This window comes from Malaclemys terrapin, chromosome 10 (genome assembly GCF_027887155.1).
Source record: "Malaclemys terrapin pileata isolate rMalTer1 chromosome 10, rMalTer1.hap1, whole genome shotgun sequence".
Taxonomy (NCBI): Eukaryota; Metazoa; Chordata; order Testudines; family Emydidae; genus Malaclemys; species Malaclemys terrapin.
The window spans coordinates 904,181-931,808 of NC_071514.1; the positions used below are offsets into that span (position 1 = coordinate 904,181).

A 27,628-nucleotide genomic window follows, 5' to 3' on the forward strand; every position below is an offset into this window, starting at 1 on the left:
GGCTGGAGGGACGGGTCCCTCCCTGTGTTCACTCTGTCCTGGGGGACCTGGGGGCCGACGGCGGCCAGGCCTGCCCTGTGGCTGAGCACTCTATTCACTCTAGCCTGCCACTGTTGGGGTCCTTTGGGGGCTGGAGGCTGTCAGAGGGTTGTCGAGTGCTAGGGGCTGGAGGGGCCATCAGGTCGGAGTCTGTCGGGGGCCAGCGGAGTTTAAGGACCATCAGGGGCTGGGGGCCGTTGGGGGCTGTAATAATGCAGTTTCTTTGGTGGGACACTTCCGAGAGTGTCAGTTCAGGACAGATTGCTCAGAGCAGGGCAGTCCCAGCCCAAGGCTGGGGGTCCTTTACCATTAAGGCACCGAACCAGCCAGACAGAGGATTTCGGTCTCACCCCACTGGCGAACCACAAGCCACACAAGCAATTCCCTCAGACACTCCAGTTTCCCAGTATCACCACCAGTGCCACTCGTTATGGGGACAAATGGTTATGAAACCCAATACCCCAGTAAAAGAAAAAGGTTCTTTCTATCCCAAAGGACCAAGCCCCAGACCCAGGTCAATATACAAATCAGATCTTACCCACAAATCACGCTGTTGCCAATCCTTCAGAATCTAAAATCTAAAGGTTTATTCATAAAAGGAAAAAATATAGATGAGAGCTAGAATTGGTTAAACAAATCAATTCCATACAGTGATGGCAAAGTTCTTGGTTCAGGCTTGCAGCAGCGATGGAATAAACTGCAGGTTCAAATCAAGTCTCTGGAACATCCCCACCTGGGATGAGTCATTCAGTCCTTTGTTCAGAGCTTCAGTTTGTAGCAAGGTTCCTCCAGAGGTCAGAAGCAGGATTGAAGACAAAATGGAGGGGTTTCCAGGGCCTTTTATATTCTCTGCCCTGTGGAAGGACACCCCTTTGTTCTTACTGTGGAACATCACAGCAGCAAGATGGAGTTCGGAGTCACACGGGCAAGTCACATGTTCATGCATCAAATATCAGAGGGGTAGCCGTGTTAGTCTGGATCTGTAAAAAGCAACAGAGGGTCCTGTGGCACCTTATAGACTAACAGATGTATTGGAGCATAAGCTTGACGAAGTGGGTATTCACCCACAAAAGCGTCTGTTAGTCTATAAGGTGCCACAGGACTCTTTGATGTTCATGCATGACTCAGTTTGGAGGCCAACGCCATTGTTTACATGTTAGTTTGAACTTTCCCAGGAAAGCTCAGATGTGGATTGGCGTCTCCCAAAGTCCACTGTCAGTTAAGTGTTTCTTGACTGGGCACTTAATCTGCAAATTCCTTTCTCAAGAAGCTGACCAAATGCTTCACTGAGGCTACTTAGACTCAAAACACATTGAGATACAAGTACAGAGCCAATATTCATAACTTCAACTACAAAATGATACACACATATAGACAGCATAATCATAACCAGCAAACCATAACCTTGTCTTAGACACCTCATTTGACCCCCTTTATACAAGATTTGGTGCCACTACAGGACCTTGGTTGCAACAATGATCTATATGGTCACAGTTCATGTCAATAACATCACAGGGGCCATCGGGGATAGGGGGCTAGGGGTGGTTGGGGGCGATCGGGGGCTGGGTGCCATCAGGGGCTGGGGTCCGTGGGGGGCTGCGGGCTGTCGAGGATCAGGGGCTGGGGGCTGTTGGGGGCTGGGGCTGTCGGGGCTGGGGGCCATGGGGGGACTGGGGGCTGTCGAGGATCAGGGGCTGGGGTCCGTGGGGGGCTGGGGGCTGTCGAGGATCAGGGACTGGGGTCCGTGGGGGGCTGGGGGCTGTCGGGGATCAGGGGCTGTCGGGGATCAGGGGCTGGGGTCCGTGGGGGCTGGGGGCTGTCGGGGATCAGGGGCTGGGGGCTGTCGGGGATCAGGAGCTGGGGTCCGTGGGGGGCTGGGGGCTGTCGGGGATCAGGGGCTGGGGTCCGTGGGGGGCTGGGGGCTGTCGAGGATCAGGGGCTGGGGTCCGTGGGGGGCTGGGGGCTGTCGGGGATCAGGGGCTGGGGTCCGTGGGGGCTGTCGGGGTTCAGGGGCTGGGCTCCGTGGGGGGCTGGGGGCTGTCAGGGATCAGGGGCTGGGCTCCGTGGGGGGCTGGGGGCTGTCGGGGATCAGGGACATCATGTGGTTGAGCGCTGTCCCCATGCAGGTTCGTGGTGCTGTTTAACCCGCTGGAGCAGGAGCGGCTCAGTGTCGTCTCACTGCTGGTCAGCTCCCCGCGTGTCCGTGTGCTCTCCGAGGAGGGGCAGCCCCTGGCCGTCCAGCTCAGCGCCCAGTGGAGCTCAGCCACGGATATGGTGCCCGATGTCTACCAGGTACGAGAGGGGGCTGTGGCCTCACCCCACCTCATTGGGGACGCCCTGAGCCGGGCAAAACCTACCAGGCACACAGCGCCCTTGGCAGCAGTCCCCACCCCCAGTGTTCACACCTCACTCTGTACTCCCCCAGCTCCCTCATCCACCCCCATAGTCCCCCTCAGCAGCCCCACAGGCCTCTCCTCCACCCCCTGGCACACACAGCCCCGCCCACCCTGGCTTGGGCAGGTCCCCTCCACGCCCGGTGCGGATGCTGAGCTCTCCCTGGCGGTGCCCTGGGCCCGCTGCTCTGGATGAAATCAGACCGGACTCCAGTGCCGTGTGTCTCCCCTCAGGGCACACAGTCACTAGGGCAAACCTCCTTGGCTTCAGCGCCTCCTGGGTCTGACCTCAGAGCATTCAGCACCCACTTCATGCTGTGAGCTCCCCACAGTGAGTCCACCTGGGGAACCCTTACATGGCCCCAAAGGGGCCCTGCACCCCAACTCTGCACTCAGCAGTGACTCTCAGCCAGCACAGAAAACAGAAGGTTTATTAGTCGTGGGGAACACAGCATAGAACAGATCCTGTTAGCACAGAAATTAGGAACATTCAGCAAAGTCCATCATGGGGTGGGGGGATCCTAAGCCCAGAACCCTGGGCTCTCCCCTCTTCAGTCTCCCAGCTGCAGACGGACCAGCTTCCAGCAGCCCAGCCTAGCCCCTCCTCTGGCCTTTGTCTCTTTCTGGGGCAAACAGGTCACCTGGTCTCCGCCTCTCGCTTCGTTCTCCAACACCTCTGGCTGATTCTTGCCGAGGATGGGCTCTGGCAGGGCCACAGAGCGTCAGGCATTGTCTGTGCCCAGGTAGTCTGCAAGGATCACACACCCTGTCCACCACCTAGGCATTTGAGTGACACGTGGGGGAATTGAGCCACACACACAGCATCAGACAAAACATTACGAACATTCCCACTTCGTCATACCCGCTCGCCCAGCTGAGCGCCGTTTCCATGGCTCAGGGCTGAGCTGGGCAGGGCTTGGGGGCAGGGGTCCCACTCACATCTCCCCTCTGATTGGCAGGTGTCCATCATGACCCGGCTGCCAGCACTGGGCCTCAGTGTCCTGCAGTTGTACAAGTCGTTCGACAGCCACACCACGCTGACGTCGTCTGTGCGCCTCCACCTGCACGGGCGTGAGCTGCCCGTGCGCCCGCGCGAGATCTTCCCCGTGCGCGTCGTCCCCGCCACCTCCGACGACTTCTGCCTGGACAACCAGCACATGCAGGCCTGTTTCTCGGGCCTCACCGGCCTGCTGCAGGTGAGCAGGGGGGCGGGTGGGGGGCAGCAGAGCGTGTCTGGTGCCCACGCGCTCACTGCCTGCTTCCTTTGCAGAGCGTCCGGCGGGCCGGGGAGGAGCACAGGCTGACCAGCGAGTTCCTCATCTATGGCACCAGGAGCGCCAAGGACAAGAGTGGGGCCTACCTCTTCCTGCCAGACGGCGACGCCAAGGTACAGGGCACAAAGAGGGGCCCCGAGACCTAGGAGCAGCTGGGCACTGAGGCCTGTGGAGGGGGTCTTGGGAGGGCTGGTGGGACCTAGGGGATGGGGCAGAGGGTTCCAGGCTGTTACACCTGCCCTCCCTCGTGCCTGCTGCACGGTGTCAGGCTGCCCTTGTTCCCTTCACAGCCCTACGCCCCCAAGGAGCCACCCGTGGTGCGGGTGACCGAGGGACCCTTCTTCTCGGAGGTGGCCAGCTACTACCAGCATGTGCAGCAGGTGGTGCGGCTCTACAACGTGCCAGGTGAGGGGCACGCAGGGTGGGCTGTGCTGTGCCGCAGGAGCTGGGCGTGCTGGGTGGGGGCTCTGGGTGGCCTGCAGAGCACTGGGGTCCCTGGCATTCCAGCTGGCAGGGGCGGGCAAGGTGATCTCAGCCGTCTGCTTTGCAGGGGTGGAGGGTCTGTCCCTAGATGTGTCCTGCCTGGTGGACATCCGCGACCACGTCAACAAGGAGATGGCCCTGCGCCTCAGCACCAGCATTGCCAGCGAGGACACCTTCTTCACCGATCTCAACGGCTTCCAGGTGCCCGGCAGCCCTGGGCAGCACCCTCCCCCACCTCCTGGGCTCTCCCAGCCCTGCCCCCCAGGGCAGTGTCCTTCCCCACCTCCTGGTCATCTCCCCTGCCCAGTCCCTGGGTCAGCACCCTCGCTGCCTGCTGAGCCTCTCCTCTGCCCGGTTCCTGGGACAGTGCCCTCTCCCACCTCCTGGGCCTCTCCCTGCCCTGCCCCCCCCGGGGAGCGCGCTCACCTGCCTGCTGGGCTCTCCCCGCCCTGCCCTCCAGGGAGCGCGCTCACCTGCCTGCTGGGCCCCTCCCCGCCCTGCCCCCCCAGGGAGCGCCCTCCCCCACCTCCTGGGCCTCTCCCCGCCCTGCCCCGCCAGGGAGCACGCTCACCGGCCCGCTGGGCTCTCCCCGCCCGGCCCCCCCAGGGAGAGTGCTCCCCCGCCCGCTGGGCTCTCCCCGCCCGGGGCCAGGCTTGCCGGGAGCCCCCGGTGGGGCACAGGGCATTGGTGGAGCTCAGAGCGGTGCTGAACCCGGTGCTGCACCCCCTGATCTCTCCTCTCCTCCAGATCCAGCCTCGCAGGTTCCGGAAGAAGCTGCCTCTGCAGGCCAACTTCTACCCCATGCCAGCCATGGCCTACATCCAGGACAAGGAGAGCCGCCTGACCCTGCACACGGCCCAGGCCCTGGGGGTGGCCAGCCTGCACAGCGGTGAGTGGGGCTGCTGGGCCCCTGGGGAGGGGCAGTGCCCTAGAACCATCTGCGCCTGGCTGCAGCGTCTCCTTGAGCCCCACGCTCACCTCCGCTCCCAGTCTAAGCAAGGCCAGGCTGGTCGCAGCTGAACAGGGAATGCCAGTGCTGCAGGGAGTGGGGCAGGGGCGCTCTCCCCAGCAGTCAGGGCTGGTCCCAGGGCGGCGCTGGGGAGTGCTGGGCTGCAGGGAGCAGGCTGGGGCACTCAGCAGGGGGCGCTCTCCCCAGCAGTCAGGGCTGGTCCCAGGGCGGCGCTGGGGAGTGCTGGGCTGCAGGGAGCAGGCTGGGGCACTCAGCAGGGGGCGCTCTCCCCAGCAGTCAGGGCTGGTCCCAGGGCGGCGCTGGGGGGTGCTGGGCTGCAGGGAGTGGGGTGGGGCACTCAGCAGGGGGCGCTCTCCCTTGGCAGTCAGGACTGGTCCATTGCCCCAAGGCGGAGCTCGGGGCCTGTGCTGCAGGGAGTGGGCTGGGGCACTCAGCAGGGGGCGCTCTCCCCAGGCAGTCAGGGCTGGTCCCAGGCAGCGCTAGGGGGTGCTGTGGGGCAGGGAGCAGGGCGGGGGGCTCAGCAGGGGGCGCTCTCCCCTGGTAGGCAGGGCTGGTCCCAGGCAGCGCTGGGGGGTGCTGGGCTGCAGGGAGTGGGGTGGGGCACTCAGCAGGGGGTGCTCTCCCCGGGCAGTCAGGGCTGGTCCATTGCCCCAAGGTGGCGCTCGGGGCCCTGTGCTGCAGGGAGTGGGGTGGGGCACTCAGCAGGGGGCGCTCTCCCCGGGCAGTCAGGGCTGGTCCCTGGGGGGCGCTGTGCTGCAGGGAGTGGGGTGGGGCACTCAGCAGGGGGCGCTCTCCCCAGCAGGCAGTGCTGGCCCATTGCCCCAAGGCGGCGCTAGGGGCATGTTGTGCAGAGCTCTGCCTTTCTGATAACTCGAGGCCCTGACTCTCCCAGGCGAGGGAAGCCCCTGCGCTCTGCTGTGTCTCGGGAAGCATTGCCCCAGCACTCTGGGAGAGAGATGTCCCCTCTTCCCTTTGCTGCCCCAGCCTGTGTCCAGCGGGGCCCAGTCGGGGCCCCTCTCCATGGGAGGAAGGGTTAAGGTCCCAGGTGTGTTCAGGGCCTGCTGGACCCTTCCCCTCCCTGCACCCCACAGGCCAGCTGGAGGTGATCCTCGACCGGCGCCTCATGCAGGATGACAATCGTGGCCTCGGCCAGGGGCTGAAGGACAACAAGCGAACCTGCAACCGCTTCCGCCTCCTGCTGGAGCGCCGCACCACGGCCAACAAGGTGAGGGGGCCCTGCCAGCGGGAGGCCACGCCATTCTGCTCCCCGCTGCCTGGGCTGCCCAGGCACTCCAGCCCCCTTGTGGCACGGAGCGCTGGGAGTGAGCCCAGGGGCAGACGTTGAGTGGTGAGCCCGGTGCTGTGCAGCTGTGAACCAGTTGCACCGTCCCACCCCAGCGGTGGTCGCACTGCAGTGGAGGCGGCAGGTGCTGTGCTGCTCGGGGGAGGGGGCTGAGTCTCGGCCAGGCGCCGAGCTTCCCCGAATGCTGCACGGGGCTGGCTCTGCGCTGGCACTTTGTCACAAAGCTCTTACAACCGTCGCTGTTCTCGTCCAATCTCCCCTGCTCCCACCCATGTCACTCCCCAGAGCTCCGGCTTCTTTTCCAAACTGGCTTCCGTGTTCCTAGCCTGGCCCTTTTCCGGCCCCCGGACGGGCAGTGGAGAGGTACCTGCCGGCTGCCGCGCTGTCTGGTGACTGTAGCTGGGGCCGCGGTCAGTGTGTAGCCCAGCTGGGAGCCTGAGCAGTAGATGGCGGTAGATTAGGCCTGTGTGCTGTGCATGGGATGGAGTACTGGCCCGAGGGGCGAGCTGGCTGCGGTGGAGTGGGGGCCCTGAATGGCTCAGTCCTGGCCTCCCCCCCAAAGCAGGGAGGGGAAGGGTCCCACCTCATCAGATCAGATGTGACCTGCTGCCTGGGCCGAGGGTGTTGCTGCTGCCTGGGTCTCCTGTATCGGGGTGTTGGGGGGAGCCCCATGTGGATCCCTGCTGGGGAATTCCCTCGCCCTCTTGGTGGGTCTGACCAGCCCAACAGGCGGGGGTACCTACCAGCAGCAGGGCGGGGCTGCCCCAGACTCCTCAACTCGGTTGGTTGCTCTTGTTGCAGGTGCAGGACAGTCGTCCAATCAGCTTCCCCTCTCTGCTGAGTCACATGACCTCCATGCACCTGAACGCCGAGGTGCTGGCGATGCCCGTTGCTCAGGAGAAGCCAGCGCCCCCGGCCCTAAGGTCCTTCCGGCCCCTCTCAGCCACCGTCCCCTGTGACTTCCACATCCTCAACCTTCGGACGCTGCAGGCTGAGGTAAGAGCCCCGGCCCCATGGGAGCGAGCCCAGCACCCCGACAGCTCCCACCACCGCCATGCGTGGGCAGGTCAGACTGTCCATTCCCATCATCCCGGCAGATGCAGGCCTGGGATCAGGCTCTGTACCCAGCTGTACCCGTTGTCATGGAGTCCCCAGGCGATGCTCTGGAACTGCTCCCCACAAAGCCAGTCAGGACTTTGGGGAGCCTTCTCTCCCTCGGAGCAGACTGTTTTCAGGGCAAGAAGCTCACACGGCTTCACCTCCTGGGTCTCTCCTGGGAGCATTCAGCATATGCCCCTCCGTGCGCTTCCCACAGCGAGTCCGCCCAGGCAGGGTCCTGGGGAAGCCAGAGGGTCCTGCACCCCCACTTCGCAGTCAGACGTGACTCTCAGACAGCCAGTAAAACAGAGGTTTATTAGATGACAGGAACACGGGCTAAAACAGAGCTTGTAGGTCCAGCGAACGGGACCCCTCGGCCGGGTCCATTCTGACCTAGTGAACTAGACATCCCCGTCTGCCCTCACTCCTAGTCCCCAGCCAGCTCCAAAGTGAAACCCCCTCCAGCCCCTCCTTCTCTGGGGTTTGTCTCTTTCCCAGGCCAGGAGGTCACCTGATCTCTTTGTTCACCTTTAGCTATTTCCTTGCAGGGGGGAAGGGCCCTGGCCATTTGTTGCCAGGGAGACAGAGTGTCAGTGATTTATGCACACTGGCCTTTCCCCACCCCCTAGAGACTTAAGAAATGCATAGGGGAAACTGAGGCACCCACACAGTATTCAGAGGAAACATTAAGAACAGTCCCACTTCGTCACACCCATCCCTTTGGCTGACGAGTAATTAACACCTCATTTCATGGAAGGTGGAATTAGGGAGGTAAATGAATCATGAGGCTGAAAACCGGATGTTTGTGCTGAAGAAGGGAAGGCTAAAAAGACAGAATGTCTGAGCCAGCTGAGGTAAGAGGGAGAACACCCAGGGGCCCAGTTACAAACAAGTAACAATGGACGCTAAGCGAGGGAAGTAGGGGTGAGGTAAAGAGTCTGTGGGCGAACCTGCTGCACCGGGCTTGGTTCCTGTGGCGTACTCAGGCCAAGCCATTGCAGTGGGACGCAAAGGGACAGGTGCTGGGGCACTTTGAGCTCTCGTACCCGGCATCCATCCCCCACGTTTGAGTGTCATCATCTCAGCCGAGTTCTGCCGGGTGCCAGATAAAGGCTCCGAGTGACGGGAGTTCTTGGGGGCCGAGGGGAGAGGTCTCAGAGGGAATCCCAGCGTTAGCGGTGCTGTGACCTGAATCCGGGTGTCGGGAGTGGGTCCTGTCTCGTTGCTCAGCCGCGTAGCTGGGCCCAGCAGCTCAGCAATGGCGGAAGGGTGCAGATCCGAATGGGTCTCCAGGACACTGAGCTGCGGGTTAGATCGCAGCACAAACGTCCTGGTTTCAGCCCCATGATCCATGTACCTTCCTGCGGCTGCCACACGCGTCTCTGCTTCCCCGTCCCAGGACGACTCGCTGCCCTCGGCGGAGATGGCGCTGATCTTGCACCGCAAGGGCTTCGACTGTGGCCTGGAGGCCAAACACCTGGGCTTCAACTGCACCACCAGCCAGGGAAAGGTGGGTCTGGGACACGGCCAGTGACACCCCCCTCCCCCGCCGGGGCAATTTGGGTCTGGGGCACGGCCAGTGACACCCCCCTCCCCCGCCGGGGCAAGGTGGGTCTGGGGCACGGCCAGCGACACCCCCCTCCCCCGCCGGGGCAAGGTGGGTCTGGGACACAGCCAGTGACACCCCCCCCAGCTCCCGCTGCAGCCCTGCAGCTGACCCACCCTCACGCTGGTGCTACGGATCAGGCCTGGGCAGGCCGGGGGGGAAGGTTGTGGTGGCGAGGGGGCGCCTGCCAGAGGGAGCAGCGTGCTTTGAGGCTAGGCTAGGCTGCGTTCCTGGGGCACCGGCTCTCCGTCACATCCTGGCCCCTGTCTCGCACCCCCCGCAAGGGGAGGCTGCCTTTCGGTGCTGGCTCCATGCCCGCTGCTTGGGCACAGCCTGAGGTGCCAGCCCCTCACCCTACGCCCCCTCCTCTCTGCAGTTCTCCCTTGGGAGCCTGTTCCACGGCTTGGAGCTGGGGTCCCTGCAGCCCACCTCGCTGACACTGATGTACCCGCTGGGCGCGGCCTCCCCCAACAGCACTGTGATCCACATGGGCCCCATGGAGATCGCCACCTTCCGCATCCACTTTGGGTAGCCCCCCGGCGGCCAGGAGAGGAGCAGACCAGCCGTGCCGCGTCCTGCTGGGAGACGGCCCCTGCCTGGGTGGGGTGGGGCAGGGAGCTCCCCCGGGCTGTGGCTTGGGGGCGGACACTGCACGGGATGCAGACGGACTCGCAGGAGCAGCTGCCTCCATTATTTATTAATCTGCGTTTTAAATAATATTGCAACTGGCCAAGCGTGGGGGCTGGGGCACGGCCCCGACTACGCGGCGGATCCCCGGCCGCTCCCAGTGCTCAGCCTGGCACTGCCGACGCTGCGTTCTCGGTGCGATGCTGCTGGCTCGGCCAGGAGGCAGGTTGCAGCTTCTCGGATCCCCCAGGCTATGTCCCATCTCTCCCCGTCCCCCCGCCCCATGTTGGGGGGTAACCGGGCAGGTGCTGGAGCCTGCTGGACTGCAGGGGTCTGACTGACTGGAAACCTGCCGCGGGGTGGGGGAGGGGGTCCGGGCTGGGGACGCTGAAGCTACTGGCCGGGGGTGTGGGGGGGCTGCAGCTCTAATGGACGCTCTGTGGAACTGGAGACTGAATTTCCCCGAGTTTGTCGTGAGCTTTTAGGCAAGAAAAGGCCTGTTTGCACCTCCCGCCTTGTGTCTGTTTGTGCCTCTTGCTGCTGGTTACAGCGTGTGGGGAGGGCCCTGACCCGGGCCGAGGGGGGGGAGTAAGATCCCAGGGCCGGGGGTGCTGGTTCTGGGCCTGCAGGAGGTAGCCTCCGCCCCCTTCCCTTCAGCTGATGGGATGCCCCCCCTTTCATTTCCTGCGCCCGCAGTTTCTATTGACTGAGCCCACAGCGTCAGGGAGGGTGGCTTCTCTAGCCCCCGCCCCCAAGCCTGCAGCCCCACCCAGCAGGGGGTGCTAGGAGCAAGTGCCCCTCCCCCATCTGAGTCCCTTCCGGCCCCCGCCCAGCAGGGGGTGCTAGGAGCGAGTGCCCCTCCCCCCCGCCCAGGCCCATGCAGTCCTGGCCCAGCAGGGGGCACTGAGGACTGAGTGGTTCCCCCCACTGTCCCTGGCTGTTCCGAGCAGTGGGGGAAGGTTGGAAAGGGGAGGGTTGGCGGATTCTTTACTAGACCCCCTGTGACGGTGCCCGTGGGAGCCAGCTGAGGTCACTCAATCAGGGGGAACTGCAAACAAAACGGGGCAGACAAACCCCAAACGCTGGTGTTATTCCAATGCTTAGATTTACCAACCAGCCCAAAACAACTTCTATATCACCTCACTGGTTACTCAGAGTCCAACCAACACAGTTCCCTTAACGTGCCCAGCCTCAGGCCTCCACCCAGACACACACGTCAGATATGATGATGATTCCTGAAAATCTTATCTCATCATATAAAAGAAAAGGTTCTTCCAACCCCAAAGGGTCAGCCACACACCCAGGTTCAATTATAACTTAGATCTTACCCACAATACACGCTATAGTCAATTCTTATTCATTAAACTAAAATTTATTTAAAAAGAAAAGAGAGAGAGTGTTGGTTAAAAGATCAATAGACAGACTTGAATTCAATTCTTGAGGTTCAGATGCATAGCAGAGATGAGTTTGTAGTTGCCAAAAGTCCTTTTAGAAATAGTCCATAGGTTATAGTCCAATGTCCATATTCAGGGTGACTCCAGTCAGTTCAGTCCATTCAGACTCAATTCTTATGGCTTAGGGTTTCCCCTTCTTGAAACCCAAAGCAGATCTGAGATGAAGCAGGATCGTGTCCCAGGGTTTTTATACATTTCCAGCAGCCTTTTCGCCTGATGACAGGTTTCAGAGTAACAGCCGTGTTAGTCTGTATCCGCAAAAAGAAGAACAGGAGTACTTGTGGCACCTTAGAGACTAACAAATTTATTAGAGCATAAGCTTTCATGGACTACAGCCCACTTCTTCGGATGCATATAGAATGGAACATATATTGAGGAGATATATATACACACATACAGAAAGCATAAACAGGTGGGAGTTGTCTTACCAACTCTGAGAGGCCAATTAATTAAGAGAAAAAAAACTTTTGAAGTGATAATCAAGCTAGCCCAGAGCAAATGCAGTTATATCTTAGAGCTTGGCTGTAGACAATGGATCGTGTGGTGTGTCCTGGATGGAAGCTGGAGGCATGTAGGTAAGTGTAGCGGTCAGTAGGTTTCCGGTATAGGGTGGTATTGATGTGACCATCGCTTATTAGCACAGTAGTGTCCAGGAAATGGACTGCTTGTGTGCATTGATCTAGGCTGAGGTTGATGGTGGGATGGAAATTATTGAAATCATGGTGAAATTCCTCAAGGGCTTCTAAATTTGTTAGTCTCTAAGGTGCCACAAGTACTCCTGTTCTTCTTTTCGCCTGAGAAAACAATAGGGTTAACTTTCCTTCTCCCAAACATCCTGGCAATTAGCACAGGATTCTTTATCCATTGAACAGTTCAGATACAGGTTACCACAACCTTCAAAGAGACATAGAGACAATAATACTATTTCCCTCAAGTGTCTTCCTACATGTTAATATTCCTTCTTTGATCTTTGAATCAAAGCTGTAGCAATAGACAAGACTTGTTTGCTTACATCACAAGACCTGAGCAAACACCTCCCCTTCTATCTCTAACAATGCAGACTGCATTTCAAAGCTCTATTCATTAACAGATCTTCCTAACCAGTCGCTAAAGTTCGGCCATGGGTCAGGTCAGTCTGGGAGGTAATTAACTCTTTCTGGCCCTGTCACCTTTCAATGAGATATTATATCACACTCCTAACATCACACTTCTCTCCCTGCCCCTCGTTCCGGGCCCCATTCTCCCTCGGGCTGAGCTGTCTGGCCAGACTGTGCCCCCCAGGAAGCGGTGCAGTCTGCCCTCTAACCAACTGTCCATCTCGATTTGAGACCCAAACTCCAGTTCCACTAAATGCCACGGCCAGGCTGACAGCCCCTAGCTGGCAGAGCATTATAGTGCCTGCCTTGTCGACCTGTTTTCCCTGGCAGCTGCCTCGGAGGGACGGAGCAGAAACAGACAAAGCTGAGGTGTGTTAAAGAGGGGTAGTAGAGACCAGGAGGGGAGGGAGAGCAGCCGCTGCACTTTCCCCTGGTCACAGCACAGATACCACGGGACACCCAAGGGAATTGACAGACAGCAAAAGGGAATACTGTAGAGAATGCACATGTAGTCTGTGGAACTCACTGCCACTAGATTAAGAGCTGGGTAGGGTTAAAAAAGAATCCGATGTTTCTATGGAGAATGAAAACAGTACAAAGAAGCGACCTGGCTGCCTCCTGCAGGGCGGGGGCCAAGCCCAGTTGCTGTACCCAGGGCTGGGGGATGGCCGGTCAGGTCAGGCTCCTGTGCCTCCCCCAGAGGCAGCCAGTGCCAAGGAGCAAGCTGCTCCAGGCTAGCAATCTCACTGCCCGTCACTGCTGCTCCCCTGGCCTGGCTGCGGGGCCGTGGGAATGGCTCTGAATGTGGCTCCTGGCAGCCATGCCCCCGCCACAGCTCCTGGCCCCTGCTGGATGCCCTCCGGAGCATCTCTGGTTGCTATGGGGCCAGGGTCATTACACCGTGCGGCACTGGGGCTGTGGGACTGCCCTGGCCTCCCCCAGGGCTAATTACTGCAAGGAGGGGGTGGGGCAGGGGGTGCCCGCAGCTGCCTCTGCTGGTGCTGAGCACAGGTGCCTGCCCATGGGGCACGCAGGAGGCTGTGCTCTGCCTTCTTTGTCTCTGCTCTTGGCACACAGCAGGGCTGGCTCCTGTCCTCAGTGCCCCGGAACAGCCAGTGGCAAGGCCTTCCCCGCAGCAGCTGCCCCCTCCGGTTGGACCCTGTCCCTGCCAAGCCGGGCCCCACGCACTGGCAATACACCTTGCGAGCTGCTCGCCAGAGGCCCCTTGTCCCAGGGCTGTGAGCTTGGAGCACCAGGAGACCCAGCACGTACCAAACCGAAGGCCGTGGGATGGGAGCTCAGTGATGGGGCTGGGCAGTGGCCTTGGGGTATGGGATGGTCCTGGGTACAATGCCAGGCTCAGGCTTGTGCTCCAGAATCGGAGCTGCTCCCTAACGAACAGCTCTAGCCCCATGGCGTGGGAAAACCTCCCAGACAGGGCCCCGGTAACCGGGGCAGGAGGCCTGCCTGAGTCTGCAGAGAGCCTGAAGCAGGAGGGCAGAGGGGAACGGCGGCTCACGGCAGCGCTGGTGGCTGGAACAGACCTGGCAGGTCTCTGCTGGCAGCCGGGGTCAGGCTGCCGCCGCGGGAGGCTCGTCTGGGGCGTGCATGGACAGGTGAAAGGGATCCTGGCAGCTCGTGTGCAGGGCGTTCCCGGGCTGGCTGCTCTGTGGGTGGGGAGGGCTGACCCTCCCCCCCATCCGCAGGGCGCCTATAAGTGCAGCAATTAACGGCTCTGGCTTCTGAACAACCACTAATGGAGCCCCTGGCGGGGGCCCAAGGCCCTGCTGCTGGGCGGGGGCAGGGCAGGAGAGTGCTTCTGGCAGGCCATGGCTGGTTCTCCCTCTGCCCCACTTGGCAGAGTTCTTCTGAGAGGCTATCTTGTCACTGCCGCCCCCCCCGGTGCCCTCCACCCAGCTGCGCCACCATTCCCCAGGCCACGCCTCTGCCCCATGGGGGGTTAGACAAGGGGCCTCTCACCCTAGGCAGGAGCACGGCTGCCCCATGCCAGCCTCACCACCCAGAGCTGGGTGCGGTTGGACTCGTGCAGGCGCAGCGGGGCGTACTCCCTACTCCTCTGTGTGCCCTTCCCCACCTGCTCTCCAGCCAGCGCCACCTTCCGCTCCCGCACAGAGTCAGAACCCCCGTCACCCCCAGGTTTGGCTTTATGAACAAAACCTCCCAACCAAAGAACAGCTCAGCCCATCTGCCCAGGCTGGGCTGCTCCAAGGCTCCTCTCTCCAGCCTGCTCAGCCCGCACCCTAGATCCTCTCTCCCCAGGGAGCCACTGCCCCGGCCCTAACACCCAGCATGGTAATGACCCTGCCTGGGGGGGTCACCAGCACCCACTTTCCTGGCTGACAAGTGGGGCTCAGGAATGCCAGCGCCAGCCTCAAAAGTGCCTGCAGCCTCCTGCCCCATCGGGCACTGGCTCCCAGAGAGGCTCATTAGTGATGTGCCCGCCTCCCTGGCTCAGCCGGGTCCCAGTGGAGCTGGGCAGTAAGTGCCGAAGGCTCATGTGGGGAAGTCTTAATGGCTGTGTGAGGGAGAGGCGCTGGCTGGGCCCGAGATGGAGGCGGGGGCAGGAGGGGCCGTGGTTTCTGTTTCCTCAGACTGGAGCCTGAGCTGCCTCTGCCCAAGGAGCAGACGAGACGATGCTGCACAGACTCCTGCTGGGTGGCCTCCTCTGCACCATGCTGCCTACCAGCTTCCTCGGCACAGGTAGGGCACCCCTTGGTTCCCGAACCCCCTCGGCACAGGTGGGGCACCCCTTGGTTCCCCAACCCCCTCGGCATGGGAACAGTGCCCTCAGCTCCCCAACCCCCTTGGCACAGGTAGGGCACCCCGTTGGTTCCCCAATCCCCTTGGCATGGGAACAATGCCCTCTCAGCTCCCCAACTCCCTTGGCACAGGTAGGGCACCCCTTGGTTCCCCAACCCCCTTGGCATGGGCACATTGCCCCCCTCAGCTCCCCAACCCCCTTGGCACAGGTAGGGCACCCCTTGGTTCCCCAACCCCCTTGGCATGGGAACAATGCCCCCTCAGCTCCCCAACCCCCTTGGCACGGGTAGGGCACCCCCATGGCTCCCCAACCCCCTCGGCATGGGCACAATGCCCTCAGCTCCCCAACCCCCTTGGCACGGGTAGGGCACCCCCATGGCTCCCCAACCCCCTCGGCATGGGCACATTGCCCCCTCAGCTCCCCAGCCCCCTTGGCACAGACACGGCACCCTGGTCAGCTCCCCAAACTGCTCTGACTCCCTCCCTGCTATGTCTCTGCTGCAGCACAGCGCTATTCACACTGCTCATTCCCAGGGGCGAGTGTGCGTCTGGCCCCAAGGGGTTGGTGCAGGCCGGGGCACTGCCCTGGGGTCTCTCCTGTAGGCGTGTCGGAGCATGTCCAGGGGTGGTGCACTGTTCCGTGGGGTGTGGCAGGGCTGGGGAGTGTGCTCAGCTGGGTGTGAGCCTGGGCCACATTTCTCCTGCTGCACGGCTGCCCTCAACACGCTTCTCCAGCCTGCTCACAGATTAACATAGGACACCGCCCCACCCCCTCCACGTGGGCAGTCTCCTTTGCCCCCCGCCAAACCCTCATCACTGGGGAGAGCGCTGACAGTGGCACCAGCTGTCCTTGCTTCTAGGCCCTTTGTGGTCAGCGTATCGGGCGGGCACCCTGCCAGCATTGCCACTCTGCATGCCAGCCGTGCTGGGGGTGTAGCGCCAGGGCAGGGCACTGTGAGATGGAGCCAGCCTGGTTTGGTGCTTCAGGCCCTTGGACACCCCTGCTGTGCTGGGCAATCGGGGTCACAGCCCATGGGGTGAGCACCCTGCCCTACCACGGCCAACACTAGGGTGCCCACAAGGAGCCACCGGCCGGCCCCCTTGGCTCATGAGCCTGAAGCAAACCCCTCTAGCCAGTGTACATGGGCGAGAAGTTGCCCCAGCTTGCGCAGCCCAGAGCCTGAGGGCCACAGGGTGGGGTCCCTGTGCATGGTGGGTCCCAGGCTAGGTCGGATTGTGGGAGAGGACTCAGCGAGCTGCCCAGGCCAAGCCCGGCTCGGAGCCCAGCTGTAGCCACTTCCTGGCCATCCCCTGGAGGAGCTCCGGGCACCCAGGAGGACTCTCCCCAGCCCATCCCCCCAGAGCCCTGGGAAGCTTCAGCCCGTCAGAGCAGGGTTCTCCTATTGGTGGTGTTGAGGATGAGGTCACCCTGGGGTCCCCTGGGGCTGGGCTGGCCCTGTTCGGTGTCTCGCCTCCCACAAAGGTCTATGAGCATGGGCCTTCCCCACCTGAGCTAAGTGGGGGGTGGGAGGGACTCCATCAGCTAATAGCAGTTGTAGGCTGTTATCTGCTGTGACTGTGCAGTAGGCCAAACTCTTGTACTTGGCTCATGTTCTGAATAGTCTCTTTGGCTGCGACTTCCCCTTGCAGCCTCAGCCCGTAACCTGCAGCTCTGCGAGGGATATCCCAGCCCTGACGGGCGCTACCACTCCGGCTTCTACTGCCCACGCCTCACTGACCCCCCTGCACACAGGTACTGCTGCCGCCACGGAGACCACGCCCTCAAATCCTGCTGCCCCCAGCTGGAGTTTGAGAGCCTGAGGAGAGTCAATCTGTCCAACGTGCCCACCCCAGCCAGACTCAGGTAAGCAGCAGCGCCTGGTCTGGGCCTCCACTGGGGGGAGGGGAGGGGAGGGACGGCTTCAGGTTCTAAAGCCAGCCATGTGCACCCCCCGTTCTGGAGGAGCAAGCCCGGCATGACTCGTGGCCCTGCACCACGCACAGGGCAGCATGAGCACAGAACACTGCATGTGGACGGGCGCACCTGGGACTGGGGCTCTCGGGAACGGCAGAGCAGCACGCCCCACGAGCTGGTCTGACATGAGTCAGAGAAGCCTCGGATAGACGTGCTGTGACAGGCACGAAGCTGCATCGACACTATATAAATCCCTGTTACGCCCACACCTGGAATACTGCGTGCAGGTCTGGACAGATACATTAGAATTGGAAAAGGTTCAGAGAAGGCCAACAACAATGATTAGGAGAATAGAACAGCTTCTGTACGAGGAGAGATTGAAAAGAATGGGACTATTCGGCTTGGAAAAGAGACGACTAAGGGGGGATCTGATAGAGGTCTATAAAATCATGATTGGTGTTGAGAAAGTAAATAAGGACGTGTTATTTACTCCTTCTCATAACACAAGAACTAGGGGTCACCCAATTAAATTAATGGGCAGATTTAAAAGAAACAAACGAAGTATTTCTTCGCACAACGCACAGTCAGCCTGTGGAACTCCTTGCCAGGGACGTTGTGAAGGCCAAGACTATAACAAAAAAAGAACTAGAGAAGTTCCTGCAGGAACTTATGGCTATTCCATCAATGGCTATTAGCCAAGACAGTCAGGGATGCACCCCGTACTCTGGATGTCCCTAAACCTCTGACAGCCCGAAGCTGGGGCTCGATGGATCATAGAATCATAGAATATCAGGGTTGGAAGGGAACTCAGGAGGTATCTAGTCCATCCCCATGCTCAAAGCAGGACCAATTCCCAATTAAATCATCCCAGCCAGGGCTTTGTCAAGCCTGACCTTAAAAACCTCTAAGGAAGGAGATTCCACCACCTCCCTAGGGAACCCATTCCAGTGCTTCACCACCCTCCTAGTGAAATAGTGTTTCCTAATATCCAACCTAAACCTCCGCACTGCAACTTGAGACCATTGCTCCTTGTTCTGTCATCTGCCACCACTGAGAACAGTCTAGATCCATCCTCTTTGGAACCCCCCTTCAGGTAGTTGAAGGCTGCTATCAAATCCCCCCTCGTTCTTCTCTTCTGCAGACTAAACAATCCCAGTTCCCTCAGCCTCTCCTCGTAAGTCATGTGCTCCAGACCCCTAATAATTTTTGTTGCCCTCCGCTGGACTCTTTCCAATTTTTCCACATCCTCCTTGTAGTGTGGGGCCCAAAACTGGACACAGTACTCCAGATGGGGCCACACCAATGTCGAATAGAGGGGAACGATCACGTCCCTCGATCTGCTGGCAATGCCCCTACTTATACAGCCCAGAATGCCGTTAGCCTTCTTGGCAACAAGGGCACACTGTCGACTCATATCCAGCTTCTCGTCCATTGTGACCCCTAGGTCCTTTTCTGCAGAACTGCTGCCTAGCCACTCGGTCCCTAGTCTGTAACAGTGCATGGGATTCTTCCATCCTAAGTGCAGGACTCTGCACTTGTCCTTGTTGAACCTCATCAGGTTTCTTTTGGCCCAATCCTCTAATTTGTCTAGGTCCCTGTGTATCCTGTCCCTACCCCCCAGCGTATCTACCACTCCTCCCAGTTTAGTGTCATCTGCAAACTTGCTGAGAGTGCAGTCCACGCCATCCTCCAGATCATTAATGAAGATATTGAACAAAACCGGCCCCAGGACCGACCCCTGGGGCACTCCACTTGAAACCGTCTGCCAACTAGACATAGATTCATAGATTCATAGATTATAGGACTGGAAGGGACCTCGAGAGGTCATCGAGTCCAGTCCCCTGCCCGCATGGCAGGACCAAATACTGCCTAGACCATCCCTAATAGACATTTATCTAACCTACTCTTAAATATCTCCAGAGACGGAGATTCCACAACCTCCCTAGGCAATTTGTTCCAGTGTTTAACCACCCTGACAGTTAGGAACTTTTTCCTAATGTCCAACCTAGACCTCCCTTGCTGCAGTTTAAACCCATTGTTTCTGGTTCTATCCTTAGAGGCTAAGGTGAACAAGTTCTCTCCCTCCTCCTTATGATACCCTTTTATATACCTGAAAACTGCTATCATGTCCCCTCTCAGTCTTCTCTTTTCCAAACTAAACAAACCCAATTCTTTCAGCCTTCCTTCATAGGTCATGTTCTCAAGACCTTTAATCATTCTTGTTGCTCTTCTTTGGACCCTTTCCAGTTTCTCCACATCTTTTTTAAAATGCGGCGCCCAGAACTGGACACAATACTCCAGCTGAGGCCTAACCAGAGCAGAGTAGAGCGGAAGAATGACTTCTCGTGTCTTGCTCATAACACACCTGTTAATGCATCCCAGAATCATGTTTGCTTTTTTTGCAACAGCATCACACTGTTGACTCATATTTAGCTTGTGGTCCACTATAACCCCTAGATCCCTTTCTGCCGTACTCCTTCCTAGACAGTCTTTTCCCATTCTGTATGTGTGAAATTGATTTTTCCTTCCTAAGTGGAGCACTTTGCATTTGTCTTTGTTAAACTTCATCCTGTTTAACTCAGACCATTTCTCCAATTTGTCCAGATCATTTTGAATTATGACCCTGTCCTCCAAAGTAGTTGCAATCCCTCCCAGTTTGGTATCATCCGCAAACTTAATAAGCGTACTTTCTATGCCAATATCTAAGTCGTTGATGAAGATATTGAACAGAGCCGGTCCCAAAACAGACCCCTGCGGTACCCCACTCGTTACGCCTTTCCAGCAGGATTGGGAACCATTAATAATAACTCTCTGAGTACGATTATCCAGCCAGTTATGCACCCACCTTATAGTAGCCCCATCTAATTTGTATTTGCCTAGTTTATCGATAAGAATATCATGCGAGACCGTATCAAATGCCTTACTAAAGTCTAGGTATACCACATCCACCGCTTCACCCTTATCCACAAGGCTCGTTATCCTATCAAAGAAAGCTATCAGATTGGTTTGACATGATTTGTTCTTCACAAATCCATGCGGGCTATTCCCTATCACCTTACCACCTTCCAAGTGTTGGCAGATGATTTCCTTAATTACTTGCTCCATTATCTTCCCTGGCACAGAAGTTAAACTAACTGGTCTGTAGTTACCTGGGTTGTTTTTATTTCCCTTTTTATAGATGGGCACTATATTTGCCCTTTTCCAGTCTTCTGGAATCTCTCCCGTCTCCCATGACTTTCCAAAGATAATAGCTAGAGGCTCAGATACCTCCTCTATTAGCTCCTTGAGTATTCTAGGATGCATTTCATCAGGCCCGGGTGACTTGCAGGCATCTAACTTTTCTAAGTGATGTTTAACTTGTTCTTTTTTTATTTTATCCGCTAAACCTACCCCCTTCCCATTAGCATTCACTATGTTAGGCATTCCTTCAGACTTCTCGGTGAAGACCGAAACAAAGAAGTCATTAAGCATCTCTGCCATTTCCAAGTTTCCTGTTACTGTTTCTCCCTCTTCACTAAGCAGTGGGCCTACCCTGTCTTTGGTCTTCCTCTTGCTTCTAATGTATTGATAAAAAGTCTTCTTGTTTCCTTTTATTCCCGTAGCTAGTTTGAGCTCATTTTGTGCCTTTGCCTTTCTAATCTTGCCCCTGCATTCCTGTGTTGTTTGCCTATATTCATCCTTTGTAATCTGTCCTAGTTTCCATTTTTTATATGACTCCTTTTTATTTTTTAGATCGTGCAAGATCTCGTGGTTAAGCCAAGGTGGTCTTTTGCCACATTTTCTATCTTTCCTAACCAGCGGAATAGCTTGCTTTTGGGCCCTTAATAGTGTCCCTTTGAAAAACTGCCAACTCTCCTCAGTTGTTTTTCCCCTCAGTCTTGATTCCCATGGGACCTTACCTATCAGCTCTCTGAGCTTCCCAAAATCTGCCTTCCTGAAATCCATTGTCTCTATTTTGCTGTTCTCCCTTCTACCCTTCCTTAGAATTGCAAAGTCTATGATTTCATGATCACTTTCACCCAGGCTGCCTTCTACTTTCACATTCTCAACGAGTTCCTCCCTATTTGTTAAAATCAAGTCTAGAACAGCTTCCCCCCTAGTAGCTTTTTCAACCTTCTGAAATAAAAAGTTGTCTCCAATGCAGTCCAAGAATTTGTTGGATAGTCTGTTCCCCGCTGTGTTATTTTCCCAACATATATCCGGATAGTTGAAGTCCCCCATCACCACCAAATCTTGGGCTTTGGATGATTTTGTTAGTTGCTTGAAAAAAGCCTCATCCACCTGGTTAGGTGGCCTGTAGTAGACGCCTAGCATGACATCTCCCTTGTTTTTTGCCCCTTTAAGCCTAACCCAGAGACTCTCAACACTTCCGTCTCCTATGTCCATCTCTACCTCAGTCCAAGTGTGTACATTTTTAATATATAAGGCAACACCTCCTCCCTTTTCCCCCTGTCTATCCTTCCTGAGCAAGCTGTACCCATCCACACCAACATTCCAATCATGTGTATTATACCACCAAGTTTCAGTGATGCCAACAATGTCATAGTTGTATTTATTTATTAGCACTTCCAGTTCTTCCTGCTTATTCCCCATACTTCTCGCATTTGTATATAGGCATCTAAGATACTGGTTTGATCTTTCCTCCCAGTTTTTTCCTGACTCTCCTTTCTCTCTGCCAATATAGCCCACACTCCCTCTTGTTTCCGACTCATTTCCCCGGTCTCCATGTTCCCCACTTACCTGTGGGCTTTGCTCACCTGTCCCCGTCGAACCTAGTTTAAAGCCCTCCTCACTAGGTTAGCCAGTCTGTGTCCGAATAGGGTCTTCCCTCTCCTCGAAAGGTGAACACCATCTCTGCCTAGCAGTCCTTCCTCGAATAGCATCCCGTGGTCTAGGAAGCCAAAGCCCTCCTGGCGACACCATCTTCGCAGCCAGGCATTCACCTCCATGATGCATCTGTCTCTGCCCGGGCCCCTACCTTTAACAGGAAGAATTGAAGAGAATACCACCTGCGCTCCAAACTCCTTCACCCGTGCTCCCAGAGCCCTGTAGTCACTCTTGATCCGCTCAGTGTCACACCGCGCAGTATCATTTGTGCCCACATGGATGAGTAGCATGGGGTAGTAGTCAGAGGGCCGGATAATCCTCGACAATGCCTCCGTAACGTCTCGGATACGGGCCCCCGGCAGGCAGCATACCTCCCGAGATGAAATGTCAGGGCGACAGATGGGCGCCTCCGTCCCCCTCAGCAGAGAGTCTCCGACCACCACTACCCTACGTTTCCTATTCGCAGTGGTGGCAGCAGACTCTCCAGCCTTAGGGGTACGAGGCTTCTCCGCCTTTACTGTAGGGAGTGATTCCTTCTTTCCTGTATCAAGAAGAGCATAACGGTTACCTATAACCACGGCAGGAGGGTTCGGAGCAAGGGTGGAGCACTGCCTGCTGCCAGAAGTAACCAGCTGCCAGCATCCACCCTGAGCCATCTCCTCCTCCACCAGTGGTGTATCAGCAGTCCTGTGTACTGGGACAGCTACGTCAGCTGTCTCCACATGGACACTGTCGAGGAATTGCTCGTGGATACGGATGCTCCTCAACCTAGCCACCTCCTCCTGTAGCTCTCCCACCTGCTGCCTGAGAGATTCCACCAGCAGGCACCTTTCACATTGGATGGTCCCCCCAGCCTGGATATCAGTAAGTGGAAATTGCAAGTTACAGTCTTTGCAAAACCACACCAGGATCTGGGTAGAGGCATCCATGCTTAGGCACTCTGTCTGGCTACAGGCACAGGTGGAGGAGACAGCAGCAGTGCTGGCACAGGTGTTGCGGGTCTTCCTAACCATCGTAAGCCTCCCTCTGTCAAACTCCCGTCTGCAGCCCCCTGTCAGCTGAAAGGGTTGTTTAAGCAAACAGTTAGAATGTAGTTGCTTTATAGGTATTAAGGGGAATCAAGAGAAAACAGATGGAACCGGCAAGGGACCCTCGCCCCCTTCCTGCTCCCTTGCGAAACTCCCTGTTAGCAGCCCCTGGTCGCTTGTGCGCTGCTTTATAAAGCCCTGGCCTGTATGAATGCCCCGCCCACTGATTAAGGCTCAGCCACTTACCAGAGGCTTCTAGCTTTCAAACCTTCCTTTGAAGCTCAAAGCCATTGGTCTGTGGAGCCATTGATCACTACCCGTTGAGCCCGACAATCTAGCCAGCTTTTTATCCACCTTATAGTCCATTCATCCAGCCCATACTTCAACTTGCTGGTAAGAATACTGTGGGAGACTGTATCAAAAGCTTTGCTAAAGTCAAGGAATAACACATCCACTGCTTTCCCCTCATCCACAGACCCAGTTATCTCCTCCTAAAAGCAATTAGGTTATTCAGGCATGACTTGCCCTTCGTGAATCCATGCTGACTGTTCCTGATCACTTTTCTCTCCTCTAAGTGCTTCAGAATTGATTCCTTGAGGACCTGCTCCATGATTTTTCCAGGGACTGAGGTGATGCTGACTGGCCTGTAGTTCCCCAGATCCTCCTCCTTCCCTTTTTTAAAGATGGGCACTACATTAGCCTTTTTCCAGTCATCCGGGACCTCCCCCGATCGCCATGAGTTTTCAAAGATAATGGCCAATGGCTCTGCAATCTCACCCGCCAACTCCTTTAGCACCCTCGGATGCAGCGCATCCGGCCCCATGGACTTGTGCACGTCCAGTTTTTCTAAATAGTCCCGAACCACTTCTTTCTCCACAGAGGGCTGGTCACCTTCTCCCCATACTGTGCTGCCCAGTGCAGTGGTCTGGGAGCTGACCTTGTTTGTGAAGACAGAGGCAAAAAAATCATTGAGTACATTAGCTTTTTCCACATCCTCGGTCACTAGGTTGCCTCCCTCATTCAGTAAGGGGCCCACACTTTCCTTGACTTTCTTCTTGTTGCTAACATACCTGAAGAAACCCTTCTTGTTACTCTTAACATCTCTTGCTAGCTGCAACTCCAAGTGTGATTTGGCCTTCCTGATTTCACTCCTGCACGCCTGAGCAATATTTTTATACTCCTCCTTGGTCATTTGTCCAATCTTCCACTTCTTGTAAGCTTCTTTTTTGCGTTTAAGATCAGCAAGGATTTCACTGTTAAGCCAAGCTGGTCGCCTGCCATATTTACTGTTCTTTCTACACATCGGGATGTTTTTTCCTGTGACCTCAATAAGGATTCTTTAAAATACAGCCAGCTCTCCTGGACCCCTTTGCCCCTCATGTTATTCTCCCAGGGGATCCTGCCCATCTGTTCCCTGAGAGAGTCAAAGTCTGCTTTTCTGAAGTCCAGAGTCCGTATTCTGCTGCTCTCCTTTCTTCCTTGTGTCAGGATCCTGAACTTGACCATCTCATGGTCACTGCCTCCCAGGTTCCCATCCACTTTTGCTTCCCCTACTAATTCTTCCCGGTTTGTGAGCAGCAGGTCTAGAAGAGCTCTGCCCCTAGTTGGTTCCTCCAGCACTTGCACCAGGAAATTGTCCCCTACACGTTCCAAAAACTTCTTGGATTGTCTGTGCACCGCTGTATTGCTCTCCCAGCAGATATCAGGGTGATTAAAGTCTCCCATGAGAACCAGGGCCTGCGATCTAGTAACTTCTGCTAGTTGCCGGAAGAAAGCCTCGTCCACCTCATCCCCCTGGTCTGGTGGTCTATAGCAGACTCCAACCATGACATCACCCTTGTTGCTCACACTTCTCAACTTTATCCAGAGACTCTCAGGTTTTTCTGCAGTTTCATACTGGAGCTCTGAGCAGTCATATTGCTCTCTTACATACAACGCAACTCCCCCACCTTTTCTGCCCTGCCTGTCCTTCCTGAACAGTTTCTATCCATCCATGACAGTACTCCAGTCATGTGACTTATCCCACCAAGTCTCTGTTATTCCAATCACATCATAGTTCCCTGACTGTGCCAGGACTTCCAGTTCTCCCTGCTTGTTTCCCAGGCTTCTTGCATTTGTGTGTAGGCACTTAAGATAACTCGCTGATTCTCCCGCTTTCTCAGTATGAGACAGGAGTCCTCCCCTCTTGCACTCTCCTGCTCGTGCTTCCTCCCGGTATCCCATTTCTCCACTTACCTCAGGTCTCCTTCCCCCGGTGAACCTAGTTTAAAGCCCTCCTCACTAGGTTAGCCAGCCTGCTGGCAAAGATGTTCTTCCCTCTCTTCGTTAGGTGGAGCCCGTCTCTGCCTAGCACTCCTCCTTCTTGGAACACCATCCCATGGTCGAAGAATCCAAAGCCTTCTGTCCAACACCAGGGGATGGATCACTTGGTACCTGCCCTGTTCTGTTCATTCCCTCTGAAGCATCTGGTGTCGGCCACTGCCGTAAGATACTGGGCTCGATGGATCATTGGCTGACCCAGTGTGGCTGTTCTGATGTTGTAAAGGACAATCATGCCTCTCTAATCCACTCAAGTGGCCAGAGCTCGTTAACGGGCATTAGCGACTCATGCCCAGCCCAGTTTTCCAGCAGCAGCTGCAAAGCAGCGACTCTCCATTTGCAAGGTGTCCATGGGCAGCGCCTCTGCTGAGCACCATGGTCCATACATTTCCCTAGCAGCACCGGGCTCCCCAGGAGTGGGACGACGGTTACCTATAGATTCCCCATACCTGGCACCGAGCTGGGGAAGATATACAAGTAGGACAGGGCTGCCTGGGCACACCCAATAGTGCCCAGTGGGGGACACCGCCTGGCAGCTGGGTTCCCCCGGGAGAGTGGAACCACCCCGTTGTAGCAGTATTGTGCCCAGTGTAACACAGCTGTTGCCTTGTACCTTCCCCTCAGGAACCCACTGCCCCTGCTGGCTGTGGGGCTCTACGGCCTCCTCATCCTCACGCTCATGAGCCTCGACTTCCTGCACTTCTGCAGACTCAACCAGCGCCACTTCTACAGCCTCTTGAGCAGCAGTCGCCTGGGCAAGCGCCTGGCCAGCTCCTTCCCACGGCCCGGCCCAGCGCGAGGAGGGGCCCAGCGGCAGGAGCTGCCCACGGCCCGGCCCGGAGCTGCCCACGGCCCGGCCCGGCGCGAGGAGGGGCCCAGCGGCAGGAGCTGCCCACGGCCTGGCCCGGAGCTGCCCACGGCCCAGCCCGGAGCTGCCCACGGCCTGGTCCGGAGCTGCCCACGGCCCGACCCGGCGCGAGGAGGGACCCAGCGGCAGGAGCTGCCCACAGCCCGGCCCGGAGCTGCCCACAGCCCGGCCCGGAGCTGCCCACGGCCCGGCCCGGCGCGAGGAGGGACCCAGCGGCAGGAGCTGCCCACGGCACAGCCTGGAGCTGCCCACGGCCCAGCTCGGAGCTGCCCACGGCCCGGCCCGGCGCGAGGAGGGACCCAGCGGCAGGAGCTGCCCACGGCCCAGACCAGCCAGGACAGCAAATGTGAAGAGCCGGGACTGCAGTGACTGGGGGGTGACGCTTGGGGCAGAGGGTGTGTCGGCTGTAGGTATTACAGAGGCACTGTTAGCAGAGCCTGTCGCGCTGCCACTGCGATAAAGCGAGCCCACGCCTCAGCCTCGCACTGTTTGGCCTGGCCTGGCCCTTATAAAGTGCCTAAGCTGCTTGACAGGCCAAGCCCTGTCCTGGAGTGCTCTTTCTGGGATGTGACCTCTGGGGAGAGAGGAACCCTGCGGTGTGTGTAGGGGGTGGAGCCACATGATGACACAAGCGGGGCAGGGCTGGGGTCTCCTGGCCCTTGCCCTCTTCATCTGTGCTCAGGGTCCCTGGGGCTGCCTGCAGCTCCTCGTTCACAGCTGGTCACACTCGTCAGTTCCCTTTTATTGCTGGTTGTGCCTCGATCCCCACCCTGGGCACCGAGGGCTGCGGGCGGGGTCCTTGCTCCTCCGTGGCCAGCCCAGCTGCTGCGCACCTGTTCAAGGGAGCATGGGAGGGTTCACAGGGTTATGTGCGATAGGCATCAGCATGGGTGTGTGTGTGTGTGGAGTGCATGTGTGGGGTGTGGACACGTGGGGTGTGTGCGTGTGGGTGTGTGCGTGGGTGTGTGGAGTGTGCTCGTGTGGGGTGTGCACATGTGGGTGTGAGGCGTGTGGACACGTGTCGGTGTGAGGGGATGTGTGGGCTGTGGGGCATGGACGTGTGGGGGTGTGTGCGCATGGGTATATGTATGTATGTGGGTGTGGGTGTGCGTGTGGAGGAATGTGGACATGTGCGGGTGTGCGCGTGTACACTCCTGCATTGCCTGAGTGAATGCTCACTGCACAGCTGTGGGTGTGGCCCTCCCCTCTTTGGCACCATCCCACCTGGTCACCTCTGCAGCGTCTGCTCCTGATCCGGCCTGCGGGTCTGTGGCGAACGGGCTGCAGGTCTGGCTGCCGCCAAGTTGTGCAGCTTGGGGACTTAGCCACATGGCAAATTGGAACTGGAGCCTGATATCTGCCCAGGGTCCAGCCAACCAGTGCCACCCGCCTGAGCCCCAGAGTTGCCAGGCATCCAGATTTCAGCCAGAACGCCCGGTCAAAAACGGACCCTGGCAGCTCCGGTTGGCACCACCAACTGGGCCATTAAAAGGCAGTGGCGCAGTGAGGACCCGGGGCTAAGGCAGGCTCCCTGCCTGCTCTAGCT

General features: G+C 57.7%; 2 protein-coding genes across 7 annotated transcripts in view; both read left to right on the forward strand.

Moving 5' to 3' along the window:
• Nucleotides 1-10,304, forward strand: part of MAN2A2 (mannosidase alpha class 2A member 2) — a 31,508-nt gene extending 21,204 nt beyond the window's left edge. For 4 of the 5 annotated variants that reach the window (XM_054042690.1, XM_054042692.1, XM_054042691.1 and 1 more), the window contains 10 exons: nucleotides 2,166-2,331; nucleotides 3,392-3,628; nucleotides 3,703-3,819; nucleotides 3,997-4,111; nucleotides 4,257-4,390; nucleotides 4,937-5,078; nucleotides 6,251-6,384; nucleotides 7,264-7,458; nucleotides 8,960-9,070; nucleotides 9,543-10,304. In XM_054042690.1, coding sequence (XP_053898665.1) covers nucleotides 2,166-2,331; nucleotides 3,392-3,628; nucleotides 3,703-3,819; nucleotides 3,997-4,111; nucleotides 4,257-4,390; nucleotides 4,937-5,078; nucleotides 6,251-6,384; nucleotides 7,264-7,458; nucleotides 8,960-9,070; nucleotides 9,543-9,698 — 1,507 coding nt within the window. In that variant the 3' untranslated portion in view covers nucleotides 9,699-10,304. Of the gene's footprint in view, nucleotides 1-2,165; nucleotides 2,332-3,391; nucleotides 3,629-3,702; nucleotides 3,820-3,996; nucleotides 4,112-4,256; nucleotides 4,391-4,936; nucleotides 5,079-6,250; nucleotides 6,385-6,747; nucleotides 6,826-7,263; nucleotides 7,459-8,959; nucleotides 9,071-9,542 lie in introns of all 5 variants that reach the window. The other variant, XM_054042695.1, reaches the window with a different exon arrangement.
• Nucleotides 10,305-14,479: 4,175 nt separating this feature from the next.
• Nucleotides 14,480-26,560, forward strand: LOC128844811 (protein shisa-like-1). Of its 2 annotated transcripts, none has more exons than XM_054042822.1 (3): nucleotides 14,480-15,065; nucleotides 16,879-16,989; nucleotides 25,839-26,560. In XM_054042822.1, the coding sequence occupies exons 1-3, from the start codon at nucleotides 14,914-14,916 to the stop codon at nucleotides 26,449-26,451; spliced, it is 876 nt and encodes a 291-aa protein (XP_053898797.1). In that variant the 5' UTR covers nucleotides 14,480-14,913; the 3' UTR covers nucleotides 26,452-26,560. The 2 variants fall into 2 exon arrangements, with proteins under 2 accessions (XP_053898797.1, XP_053898795.1); XM_054042820.1 differs by having other exon boundaries at nucleotides 14,920-15,065; nucleotides 16,776-16,989.
• Nucleotides 26,561-27,628: the final 1,068 nt, after the last annotated feature.

What these genes read in the sequence shown, in the direction of transcription:
- LOC128844811 (XM_054042820.1), top strand. Translation starts at nt 14,999, where the DNA reads ATGCTGCACAGACTCCTGCTGGGTGGCCTCCTCTGCACCATGCTGCCT. An exon ending in TACCAGCTTCCTCGGCACAG is followed by an intron (nt 15,066 to 16,775) that starts GTAGGGCACCCC and finishes TTCCCCTTGCAG; the next exon opens with CCTCAGCCCGTAACCTGCAG. An exon ending in CCCACCCCAGCCAGACTCAG is followed by an intron (nt 16,990 to 25,838) that starts GTAAGCAGCAGC and finishes CCTTCCCCTCAG; the next exon opens with GAACCCACTGCCCCTGCTGG.